Genomic DNA, 12,912 nt, shown 5'->3' on the forward strand with positions numbered 1-12,912 from the left:
GCCTAGACGATGGCCGGGGTAAGTCCAAACTTGCTTGAAACATGCTTCATGAAACCTGCGCCACTATTTTGTGTGGTTTTGCTGGCGGAATTCCCTGTGGCTACCGGGGCTGGTTAAGCTGTGTAGTTTTACTCAGCATATCCGCCAAGTGTGTCCCTTATGATGCACTCATGGAGCTGGTGCCTGTCTCTAAATAGGCAGTTGGTCCAGTAGAATTTGTATGTTTGTTTTTTTTGTGAACCAGCTTAAAAAAAATACAAAAATTTTTGTGTTAGGCCTTGTTCACATGTGCGTTGGAGGCTCCGTTGCAGATCTGACAGAGAATACCGGATACAGTAGTGCAGCATGCTGCACTATTGTTTTCGTTAAAACCACGGACACCCCAACGGAAATCCGACAAAACCCATTAAAGTCAATGGGTTTCTTGGCGGCAGGTGTTGTCCGTTGTGCAATGGAACAGGTGCTTCTTATTTTTCCATTGTTCTGCTCCTCTGACGGAGCAGAATAATGGACAGCTGAACACAGGTGTGAACCCAGCCTTACATTTTGGGCAGTTTGAGTAAAATAAAACTTGCACTCCCATGGAGGCGGAGCTTGTACGGAGCGGTGGTCAAGCATGTACTCTGCTGTTTCCGTCATTCCCATACACTTTGAATGAAATGGAAGCGTGCACGCTTGACCGCCGCTTAATTCAATGTCCGCCTCACTGTGGGGGGTGCAGTGAGGAGGATCTGGGGGTTTGGGACCCTCGTTCTTAAGGCTGGATTCACACGAGCGTGGCGTTTTTGCGCACGTAAAAAACGCGGCATTTTGCGTGCGTTGTAGTTGCGTGTAGTTGCCGTGTGCTGGTATCGTGGATGGTTTCTCGGAGATTTGGCGAGCGCCGACCCATGCTTCAGGAGGGAACCCGGAGAAGAGGGAGGATTTGGGTTCATCCTCTTGTGGCCCTGCGCACCTCCAAAGGGCACTTTCATACTCTCTATGATGACCTCCGCCGTCACCCAGATAAATTTAGGTAGTTTTGCCGCATGTCTGTGGCGACGTTTGATATTCTGCTGGAGCTGATTCGTCCAGGAAACCTACCAGGACACAAACATACGGCGCTGCATTTCCCCCGAGGAGCGACTCTTTGTGACGTTGAGGTATGTGTGTTTTATACAATTCCAGCTTACAGGATGGTGTGTGGGTGTCATGTCCTACATAAAGTGCCTTTTTGTTTGTGTGTTTTTTTCTCACCCATGTAGATTTCTTGCTACAGGAAATAGCTACCATTCCTTACATTTCGAATTCCTTCTGGGAATGAGCACAATTTCTGGCATTGTAACAGGCACCTGTGTTGTGCTGTGGCAGACATTAAAGCCCACAGTGATGCCTCAGCCCACGACAGAGCACTGGCTTACTATTTCTGAAGATTTTCCTGCCACCACCCAATTTTCTAATTGTATTGGTGCCCTAGACGGGAAGCACATTCGTGTGAAGAAGACCACAGTATTTTTACAGTCTTGTTGGCCTTGGCCGACAGTAATTATTGTTTTACCATTGTACACATTGGGTCCTATGGAAGCTCTGCTGATGCCCGCATATTTCGCTCATCCCTAATGGGCCATCGTCTTATAGCCAATCAACTTTCTGTGCCGGTACAGAGCATCCTGCCTGGCTCGCGAGGACCACCAGTCCCATATATCATCGTTGCAGATGAGGGATTTGGCCTCACAAGCCAAGTAATGCGTCCATTTGCAAGAAGGGGCTTGGATGACCGTCGGCGCATCTTCAATTACCGGCTAAGCCGAGCTCGTAGATGTGTGGAATGTGCATTTGGCATTATGACAACCAAATGGCGGGTGTTTCTCACAACAACGCAACTGACGCCGCAAAATGTGACCCGTGTCATACAAGCGTCTGTCGTTCTTCATAATTTTTGCCGCATCCATGACGCAGGTTTTGATGCTGAATATATTAGAAGAAATGCTACCACATCAACCATTCCGGCCCAAATTCCACTAGGAAGGGCACAAACATCTGGTATTCGAGTGCGCGACATATTTGCTGAATATTTTGACAGCCCCGATGGAGCACTGCCATTGCAGGACGATTCTCTGTGAAGGGTGGCTTCGGGGAGATTAGTGCCACAATGTATCATTTGTCTGGGAAAAGTTAGAAATTTAAGGTGGGGAGTTTAGTATTAGGGACTCGCAAGACATGAGGACCCTTGACGTGGGTTGCAAGCTTATATATTTTGTGGTTTCGCCCTATTGTTTTGCTGCCCAAAAAGTAATTGTATGTGAAGCACATTGGCATATCCAATGTTCCAAAATACAAACACAAATCTCCTTCGCCCGGCCTTTATCATAGCACTGCAAGGGCCTGCTGAGGATGTTCCTCAACAGCATAGTGGTGCTGATACAGAGTGTGGTACCCTGCAGTTGGGCCGTGGGCAAAGGGTTCCAGGGGTCTGCTGTACGGTGGTAAAGGCCGGTCCCGCACTGGCACATGACCTGGTGACATTCTGGTCTCCATTGAGCGCTGGTACTGTTGCCGTGGCAAGGGGGTGCCGGCTGGGAAGGGACAGGTGCAGTATAGGGCACGGATGCCTCAGGCAATCCACGCCAATGCTCAATTGCCTGGAAGAACTGGTGTGGATTGTTAGGAGGTGTGGCCGAGTCTATTAGGCCAAGGATGGAGCCTTGGACGCGCACCATCCGGTGCTCGGGTACTCGCCTGAGTAGAGGCGCAAGGCTGCGGCAAAAGGCGTCACAGGCGTCCTCCTCGGAGCAGCGGCGCAGGTACTCCAGTACTGTGGAGTCCACGTGGGCACCTGCCGAAGCAACGTGGCTGCGCCTGCACCTTGCTGGTGGCATCCGTGGATTTTCTCCGTCCCGTGGCAGCTGGGGTTGGCTACTCGCCTGTGTGGCTGGTTGTGGTGCAGTCGCCTCTGGGGTTAAGGGCAACACGGGATGGTGTTCTTGGGCCGGCTGCGACTCTTCATGCCCAGCTTCCTCTTCGGTGTCGAGGAGATTGTCACTGCATCTGGCAGAAACATTTTACGTTATTCCCTACATTGCCCCAAGGGACAAACAACCTGTTTTGGTTGAATTACATGTGAACACACACATTTCTTCAAGGTTTCAGTCAGTACTTACGGGCGCATCCCCATAATGTCCTTGAGGAACATCAGCTGCTATGTGTAGATGTATTTGCGCTTCTTTGGGGCGCCGTCCCCACTTCGCCCTCTGGCGCCAAATTCCCGCCGGAATTGATCCCGACAGCTCCTCCAGTGGGTTTTGACATCATCAACTGTACATAGGAACAACAAAAAAAAAAGCCCATGTCACCAGGTGACATCACTGAAAACGGCACTTGTCCGAAACGTTGCCATTCCTTACACACCACGATACATTATACACCAGCTCAATGATGCTGTGACACAGCCGCTACCTTGCCCAGTTGGAACATGTTAATACAAGGATACACTACAGCATGTGTGTTTGACATGGCATATATAAAGCTATGTACTTACCAATGGTCTTTCGGTCTCTTGTGCTGCCTTTAGCCCACTCCTGGCCGAATAGGGTCTGCGCAACCTCATCTCAGGCAACCTCCTTGCCCGTGCGGTCGTGGTAGGCCTCTGCCCGCGTGTCCCACAACTGTGGCCTCTCCTGGACCAGGCAGATCAGCTTTTCCACATCGCACGCACGAGGCATTACAGCAGTTGTCGGTTTCACTGTGCGCATGTGGTCAACAAGTGAAAACCCACTTCCTGGTTTGTGCTTGTTTGGACAAGTTTTCTCAACTCATTTACATAGACTTAACAAGTCTTGCGTGAAAAACGCTGTCAGTACGGAAGTGCTTCCGTGTGGCATGCGTGCTTTTCACGCACCCATTGACTTCAATGGGTGCGTGATGCGTGAAAAACGCCCAAAGAACGGACATGTCGTGACTTTTTCGCAATGGACCAAGGCTGCGTAAAAATCACGCACCTGTCTGCACGGCCCCATAGACTAATATAGGTCCGTGCGACGCGCGTGAAAATCACGCGCGTTGCACGGACGTATATCCCGTTCGTCTGAATAAGTCCTTATAAACACCCAAAAAAAAAATTTTACTGTAAAATTATTGTTAACCTACCTGCTGGCGTGACTTTCTTGCTTCCCGCTCTGTTCCCTCGTTCTGGTCCTAGTTGTCCGGGATCCAAGATGCCTGCTACTGCCTCAGACTTGCATGTGGAGAGCATTGCCTACCAGTCTGAGACATGCCCCCACCTCCTTCACTGCTCTCAGAAGGACAAGCACCGATGATGTCAGCGCTGTTTCCATCTCTTCTGACACTTCTCCTGCTGGGTCCTTGACAGGGGTTCCGGCTGCAGCAACATCCTCACTGACAGCGCGTCAGTGGAGGAAGGAGGAAGACAGCGCCAGGGTTGGCATGAATCATCTTCTGTATCTAAGTATATCATTGTATGCTTGTCTTATATATTTTATTGTCTGTGTTTTCTTTTTACAGTTTTCAGTATCTTGGACTACGTCAAATCGTCGTAGGATCGAATTTTTACCAATAAAATGGTTAAAGCGGGCTGTAGGGGGGCAGTTTATTTCAATAAAGTGTTTTTTATACATTTTTCCACTGTGTAACAGAACTAGTAATCGAGGTGTCTGACTGACACCTCCCCATTACAATCGCTAGGGCTTGGCGTCAGCCAGAGGTGTGCTATGTCCGCTTTTGGCTGACACCAACCCCTCCAATCTATTACCCCAGTACCCAACGCACCAGGTGTACTGGAAAGAGTCAAGCACTATCAGGAGCGGCCCATCTAATGTGATGGGTGGCCCCTGGGATGGCCACAGGCTGGTGTTTTTAGGATGGGAAGGAACCAATAGCCATGGACCTTCCCATCCTGAGAATTTCAGACTGCGGTTGTTGGTTTTTCTTGGCTGGATAGAGAAATAGGAGGACCACACATGTTTTTTTGTTTAATCATTTACTTTTTTTTTTAAGAAAGGCATTACACTATCCTATAAATACAAATATATATGTATATATGTACATATATATATATATATATATATATATATATATATATATATATATATATATTTATTTATTTTTTTAAACTTGGAGAAAAGCAATAGCTGCAGTCTGATTATCCGGATGGGAAGGTCTTGGTCCCCTTCCATCCTAAAAACACCAGTCTGCGGCTGCCATTACATTGATTGGGCCGCTCCTGATGGTTCTCGCCTCTTCCCAGTAGCCCTGGTGCATTAGGTACTGGGGTAATTTCTGCAAAAGGTGGACATAGCACATCACTGAATGACACCAAGCCCTAGTGATTGTAATGGAAAGGTGTCGGTCAGACACCTCGATTACTAGCGCTGTTACGTAGTTGAAAAAAATATAAAAAACACTTAATTGAAATAAACTGCCCCCCCTACAGCTCGCTTTGACCATTTTATTGGTAAAAATTAGATCCCACGACAATCCAACATAGGTCAAGACACGGAAACCTTTAAAAAAAACACAGACAGTAAAACATAAAAGACTGTTAGGGTATGTGCACACGCTAGCTTGCTTTTACGTCTGAAAAGACAGACTGTTTTCAGGAGAAAACAGCTGCTTCTTTCAGACGTAAAAGCTCCTCCTCGTATTATGCGAGGCGTCTGTGACGCTCGTAAATCTTGAGCTGCTCTTCATTGACTTCAATGAAGAACGGCTCAAATTACGTAGCAAAGAAGTGTCCTGCACTTCTTTGCCGAGGCAGTCAATTTACACGTCGTCGTTTGACAGCTGTCAAACGACGACGCGTAAATTACAGGTCGTCTGCACAGTACGTCAACAAACCCATTCAAATGAATGGGCAGATGTTTGCCGACGTATTGTAGCCCTATTTTCAGACGTAAAACGAGGCATTATACGCCTCGTTTACGTCTGAAAATAGGTCGTGTGAACCCAGCCTTACAAGCATACAATGATATACTTACATACAGAAGATGATTCATGGCAACCCTGGCGCTGTCTTCCTCTGTCCTCCACTGACGCGCTGTCAGTGAGGATGTTGCTGCAGCCGGAACCCCTATCAAGGACCCAGCAGGAGAAGTGTCAGAAGAGATGGACACAGCACTGACATCGGTGCTTGTCCTTCTGAGAGCAGTGAAGGAGGTGGGGGCATGTCTCAGACTGGCAGGCAATGATTTCTATTTGCAAGTCTGAGACGGTAGCAGCCATCTTGGATTCTGGAAAACGGGGACCGGAATGAGGAAGCAGAGCCAGACGCAAGTGAGGCCAGCAGGTAGGTTAACAATAATTTTGCAGTTTTTAATTTGTTGTTTTTTTGGACTGAATGTTTGCTTTTTAACCAGTAAGCAGCAACTTCAGTGTGCGTCTAGCTGGGGTGTATTTACGTTGCTGAGCGGTCTCATGCTGCAATCTAGCACATCTTGACGTCACGCTCAACGTCATAAGCCTTAACCCTAACGTTTACAACTCTGTAGAACTAATGACGAAGCTCTTTACAATATTTATATATATTTATTTTTTCTTTCACTTAATAATTTTTATTATTGCTAAAGTTCCAAAGCTCTGAAGAGCAATCCCAGCGACGCCAACTGCTGTGTCTGGATAGGGCAGAGGGAGCAGCTCAGCTTCAGTGTGTGGTAAGCACTTGTGAGCTTGATGCCCCCCTGCTGAAGAGAAGAGAAGACTGCAAAGGTAAGTGTAAAATGAATAAACGGGTTACATAGAGAATTAGAATATTTACACACAGGGGTGAAACTACATTGTGCTGGGCCCCATGCCACACTTTTGAATAGCCTCGTCCACCTTAAGCATGGACCCCAGAACCGAAATAAAAATTTAAAAAAATGTACTCCCCACTACTCGCTCCTCTTGCCTTCATGGCCTGGTACACAAGGCCCACTGCCACATCCGGCCGGGCAGCATTAGGAAATTATATGAGACGCAGCATACATCGTCCTAACGCTTCGTTAAATACGAGGATCCGGTTTTAAATGGGGCTCGCCCATTCCAGGTCGACCCACCCTCCTGTGACCACGATTGTTATGCCACTGTTTTAACAACCTTTTTCTCCTTTGCTCTTATGCATCTATATTTGATCATAGATGGGGTTTTAAGATTGTACCAAAACAAATCCTGTATCTTATATCTTGTTTATGTGAACCTGTCGGCCTGTTAATGTTGCCCTAACTGCGGGCAGTATGATATAGTGACAGGTGCACTGATTAAACTAAACTATGTGTTACTCTAAAGTGCCGCGTCATATAAGAGAAGTCATAGCTTTAGCACTGGCTTGTGTCCATTGTTAGGGCAGCATGAGTGTGCTAAAAGGTTCCTTTTAAAGGGGTTTTCCAGTCCCTAAAAATTGATAGCCTATCCTCAGGATAGGCCATCAATAGCTTATGGGTCGGTCCGAGCGCTGCTACCCCTTCATTTCTACTTGCTCACTGTGAATCGTCGACCCTGATGTAGCGGCGATTCACAGTATTGCAGCCTTCTCCCAATGAACTGAATATGAGAAGGCTGCAATACTATGAATTGCACTACATCTGTGTCGACGATTCTCAGAGAGCAAGTAGAAATGAAGGGGAAGCAGCGCTCGTACAAGCGCTGCACTCCCTTCAAAACAGCTGATCGGCGGGGGTCCTGGTAGTTGGACCCCGACCCATCAGCTATTGATGGCCTATCCTGAGGATAGGGCATCAATTTTTATATACTATGGGAATACCAACACAGACCAACCCCTTTATGTCAACTGTTGAGACCAGCAGGGATATTATCATGATTATTAAAAGATATGTCCTGGATTAAGAAAAACATGGCCACTTTCTTCCAAAGATAGCCCCACCCCTGTGAACAGGTTGTGTGCGGTATTACAGTAGCCAGGCAATACTAACCCCTTTGTTTTGTGCTGCCTTCGGATTCAAGGAAAGGAAAATTATGGGTAAGACAATCCTAGCTATATATATAAGACTGTCCTTCATCTTCTACAGAAAGTTGGAAATGTTTAATGATAATGAATGACATTATTTCCTATATCTGGATTAATTTCAATATGAAGGTAATGTCCGGAATACCCCTTTAAGATGTCAAATTCCCCAGTCATTAAAGGGTTATAAATATTTTTCTCTGATCACATGCTGATGTCACAAGCTCCACAGCTGTTCTAGGCCTAGAGCATTGATGTCACTTAATGACCTCATACAGACCCTGAGTAGAATGCACGGCTGCTGTATCCAGAGGACGTGACTCCATGTTGGATGTGCAAACCTTCAGGCACAAGAAGCAAGAGAAGCCATAATGAGATATCATAGAAATGGCAAATGTGACCAGCGGCTGCTGGTCACCGCTCTTTCCAACTGCAAGTCGATTGGCATGTTTTTTTGGAACCGATTTTGGATATTCTCTCGAAAGTGGAGAATGCTGATGAGGAATTCCAGCTTCATGACCAAGAAGTCAACCACGATGAGAAAGTTCAACAGCTTCTTCAGGTCAGCTACTATGAAAAAACATAAATATCAGACCTGCCAAGACACAGGAGAGACGAAACCAACGTACAAAGTAGGTGACATTGATCCCACTTCCACTATTGTAGAAAGTGGAGGAGTTACCGCTGATATGAGATGTGCAGATAATGTACATGAGGGGCTCTTCACACCACCAGACCTGTCCCTGGGAGAAAAAACTAAGAGTGGGGAACTTCCACCAAAAAGACCCAGGAACATTGCTGAATGCCCAGACAGTTCTTCCAGCAAAATAATTGGTGAGGGTGATACCAGCAGAAAACAGCGGAAGATAAAGTTAAGCTTTGCTGCTGAACCATCAGCCCAGAAGTCAGCACCTGGAAAAATCAGACTAACAATTCGAAAAAGACCATCCATTATTAAGAATATTACAGTACAACAACATTCAGCAGTGAAACGTGAGGACTCGTTTTTAAATATTGCGACAAAAAAGGAGACCTTTAAAATGTCAGACATAGAAATGGATGAGCCTGATAAGGATATTGTGAAGGCGTCTGGTGAAGCTCCCATAAGAAGTCGTAAAAGGAGAACAACCTACGAGGACATTCAGCTCTGGACATTTCCACCAGCAAAGAGATCTGCTGCAGAACATCTTTCTGACCCAGTGAGAAAAGTTCCAGGCACTCCAGAACTGAGGACACCACCAGAACTAATGACACCTGACTCCTGGAGGCAGCAAAATATGATCAACCTGTCTCCAGAGCAGCTGTCAATCCTGATGAGCAGCGGGCAGAGGGGCATGCTGGATGATGCCATTATCAACCAGGCCCAGGAGATCCTTCAGAGTCAGTTTGAGGGCTTTGATGGCCTGCAGCCCGCCGCTGCTCTTCTAGTACCTGGGTACAGCGTACAAAGGAAGGCTGTACAAATCCATTATGACAAGGACAGGGCACACTGGATCACAACGTGCTTAAAAAATGGCAAGATCCTGGTGGCGGACAGCATCAAAACTAACAATCTGTCACCATCTATCTATGAGCAGATTAATAACATCTATGGCGTAATGGTCCAAGAGCCCCTGAAACATCTCATATTCCTAAATGTGGATCAGCAAAGAAACACCTATGACTGTGGGGTATTTGCTGTAGCGTTTGCCTATGAGTTTTTGACAGATGACGGAGACCCTACAGCTGTTTACCATCATGAGATGATGAGGAATCATCTCATATCCTGCCTGCAAAATGGCAGGATGACGGCTTTTCCCAAAATAATCAAGTAGTGACTTCATGTCTTCCCTGGAAGATGTGTAGAGTTTTTGAAGGCCAAAAGATCGCCCCTACTTTCAACCGGACATGACGACTACAATGGCAAGTTTACCCAACCCCTGATATCCACCACTGACCCCTTTAATGAAGTACTCGTCCTTGGCATACAGATCAATTGGCACCAGTAAGTAACTATGGACTTTGCTGTTAACGTTTGCTTGTTTGTTACCCTTAATATGCTTATAAAATCTCCGATGATCTGAGAAGGGGGAGGGGATATTACAGGATACTTTGTCTCATACCAATACACTATATGTAAATTGTCGCATTAAATGCACTGGGAATCAATACAAATACAATAGCCTACAACATTTGCCACACATAAATGAGGATAAAGCCAATGTAGAAAAATATAAATACTTTATTATTTATTTTAATCCTTTAAAACCCCCAATTAAAACCTAATATGCATAGTGTGAAGGCAGTTACTATGGCATATGCTGGGTACTGGTTGGACATTGAGATCTCACTTTTTGCCTTCTATAGTATTAATGTCCAAATAACCAGTACCCGCCTTATGCCATGGTACTTCACACTTCACTGCCTTCACACTATGCATATTAGGTTTTAATTGGGGGCTTTTAAAGGATTAAGATAAATAACAAAGTATTTCTATTTTGCTACATTGGCTTTATTCCCATTTATGTGTGGCATTTAGGGAAATGTTTTGGGCTATTACATGGAGGTGACGCAAACTTGTAGATGGTTGGCATTGCTTGCACCCACAACACCCTAAATAGGTAAGATCCACGTTTTTATCCAGACATGTACAACACTTTCTCCTGACAGGTATGTGGATTATTTGTGAGCTTTCTGTTTTATGATAAGATGTTTTCTGTTTATTTTGGATCTAGTGATGCGCCCACATAAGAACATCACCTGCGTCCATGGCCATTGTCTTCTGCTCTGTAGGACAAGTGTCGGTGTCACTGTACCATGGACCTAAACACAATACAGAAAGGAGTCTTTACTTCAAGGGTGTCTGGGTAACACTACAAATACAGAGGATCCTCTACTTGAGGAACTGATGCACAGAGTCTGATCACCTCCTGATTTCCATTACGGACCCCCTACAAGTACAATACAGGTAAGGCTAGATTCACACGAACGTGTCCGTTTTGCGTCCGCAAAAAACGCAGCGTTCTGTGTGCCATCAGTGTGTGTTCCGTGTGGCATGTTGGTGGACATTTATTTATTTATTTTCTCTGCATTTCCTTACCAACTGGTGCGTGAATCATGGACAGCACACGGGTGACATCCGTGTGCTGTCCGTGATTTTCACGCACCCATTGACTTCAATGGACGCGTGATCCGCACAAACGCACCAGAATAGCACATGCAGTGAGTTTCACGCAACGCACACACGCTGCGGGAAAAACAACGCATGTCTGAATAGCCCCATTGAATTTCATACCTCTGTGTGGTGTCCGTGAAAAAAACTGAACGCACGTGGATGTGAAATGCGCTCGTCTGAATAAGGCCTAAAAAGAATATAATGACCAGCAGTGACCGGGAGTAAATTGTGTGTAGGTCACTTACTGTATGTATGAAATTCTTCTGCAGGTTTCGGTTATTATAATAGGTTATTACTCATGATGATGAATCAGACGTTATAAGTGTATATATTTACGGAGCACCAGACAATGATATCTAGCAGAATCTGGGTAATTGCCCTTTTTACCTCTCTGGACTGCGGAGGGCGCTGTTACCAGAACTACATAGTGTATGATCGTTTATATTTTTATACCTGCAGATCATTATTCCAGAGTGGGGGTTTCGGTGTTTGGACAATTTGCAGAGTCCTGAATAAATATAGCAAACAGCAGGAGATGAAGATTTGACATCACATCCATGACCTGGTGGCCACCAGCTTCATGGCAACATCAGGCGACCTGTGTTTCAGCAGCAAGAGACAGATTCCGGGCTCGGTGTCTGTGCTCACCTCTAGACGACATTATATATACCGGACTTTCTGCACAGATATATTTACAGGACAAGTGAATATTCTGCTGCATCTTCTCCACCTCACATGGTGGTAATCTCCATCCAAGCCCAAGGGAAGGGCAGTCCCTCAGACATTGTTCCCCTGAGGTTCTGTCCACTGGGCTGTGTTCCTCTACTCAGTGTTGAAGGACGACTCTTTGTGAGTCAGGGGTCCACCCTTGGACCAGGGCCATATCATCGCTATTGTCCTGACTTCTAGTCTGAAATTCCGCCTATCAGACCTTAAAAGAAGTTAATAAACAAGAAGTCAGTGTATATGAAGTAGCGGACAATTTATCTGAGATGCGCCATTATAGAAGTAGAATTCACCCAGAAGTTGCTTTACATTTTTTGACCAGGGCTGTTGGCTGAAATGTGGGGCACATAGCAAAACTTAGTGGGCCATAGTGTGTTTGTGTATGTGTAGTAGGGATTCACGATGCATTGAAACTTCGATACTGTTTCGATACTTTGCATCCCCAAACGGTTCGATACCGTTATTTCATGTATTTCGATACTTAGCTGTGCGGCCGCACAGCTCAGTATTGTAACACATGAATGTATGAGAGCGGGGCTGCGGCTGTGTAATACAGTCATTGCCGCGCTCCTGAGTCCTGATAACAAGTGCGCGGGGTCAGGATGATGCGATGCGACCAGCGCTGCACTAATGAGTGGCGGCACTGAAAATAGAACATGGCGGGCGCACTACAAAACACCGCCATGTTCTGTCTTCAGTGCCCGAACCGCCGCTCATTAGTGCAGCGCCGGCCGCATCACCTCATGCTGACCGCGCACGCACTTCCAGTCAGGAGAGGGGCAATGACTGTATTACACAGCCGCAGTCCCGCTGGTGGAGATCAGAGAAACCTCTCCGCTGCTATTCCCGTGATTGCTGCGATCAAAGCGGACTGCAGCATTCAGGGGAAAATGAGAAGGGGGGATGCCCTTTGGATCGCGTCACAGGGAATTCCTGTGACGCGATTGAGAGACATACCATATATGGGCAGACAGCCCAGGGTCCATTGAAGGCCCCCAGGGCTGTCCTACCATATTTCCTGTTGTTAGGGCATACTTAGGTACTTGCTGACAGTCTCCTCCAGCATCACCATACAATCTTGCTGATAGTCTCCTCCAGC

At 46.3% G+C, this 12,912-nt stretch overlaps 1 protein-coding gene and 1 long non-coding RNA gene across 2 annotated transcripts; one reads left to right on the top strand and one right to left on the bottom strand.

Moving 5' to 3' along the window:
- Positions 1–1,734: 1,734 nt before the first annotated feature.
- LOC142748300 (uncharacterized) lies at positions 1,735–4,287 on the bottom strand. The gene is made up of 3 exons (XR_012882222.1): positions 4,126–4,287; positions 3,141–3,294; positions 1,735–3,027 (listed from the first exon to the last, which is right to left on the bottom strand). It is a non-coding gene; the product is annotated as an uncharacterized LOC142748300 (long non-coding RNA).
- Positions 4,288–8,274: 3,987 nt separating this feature from the next.
- LOC142748301 (uncharacterized) lies at positions 8,275–12,052 on the top strand. The gene is made up of 3 exons (XM_075855397.1): positions 8,275–9,917; positions 10,648–10,880; positions 11,547–12,052. The coding sequence occupies exon 1, from the start codon at positions 8,305–8,307 to the stop codon at positions 9,745–9,747; it is 1,443 nt and encodes a 480-aa protein (XP_075711512.1). The 5' UTR covers positions 8,275–8,304; the 3' UTR covers positions 9,748–9,917; positions 10,648–10,880; positions 11,547–12,052.
- Positions 12,053–12,912: the final 860 nt, after the last annotated feature.

This window comes from Rhinoderma darwinii, chromosome 3, assembly GCF_050947455.1.
Source record: "Rhinoderma darwinii isolate aRhiDar2 chromosome 3, aRhiDar2.hap1, whole genome shotgun sequence".
NCBI lineage: Eukaryota > Metazoa > Chordata > Amphibia > Anura > Rhinodermatidae > Rhinoderma > Rhinoderma darwinii.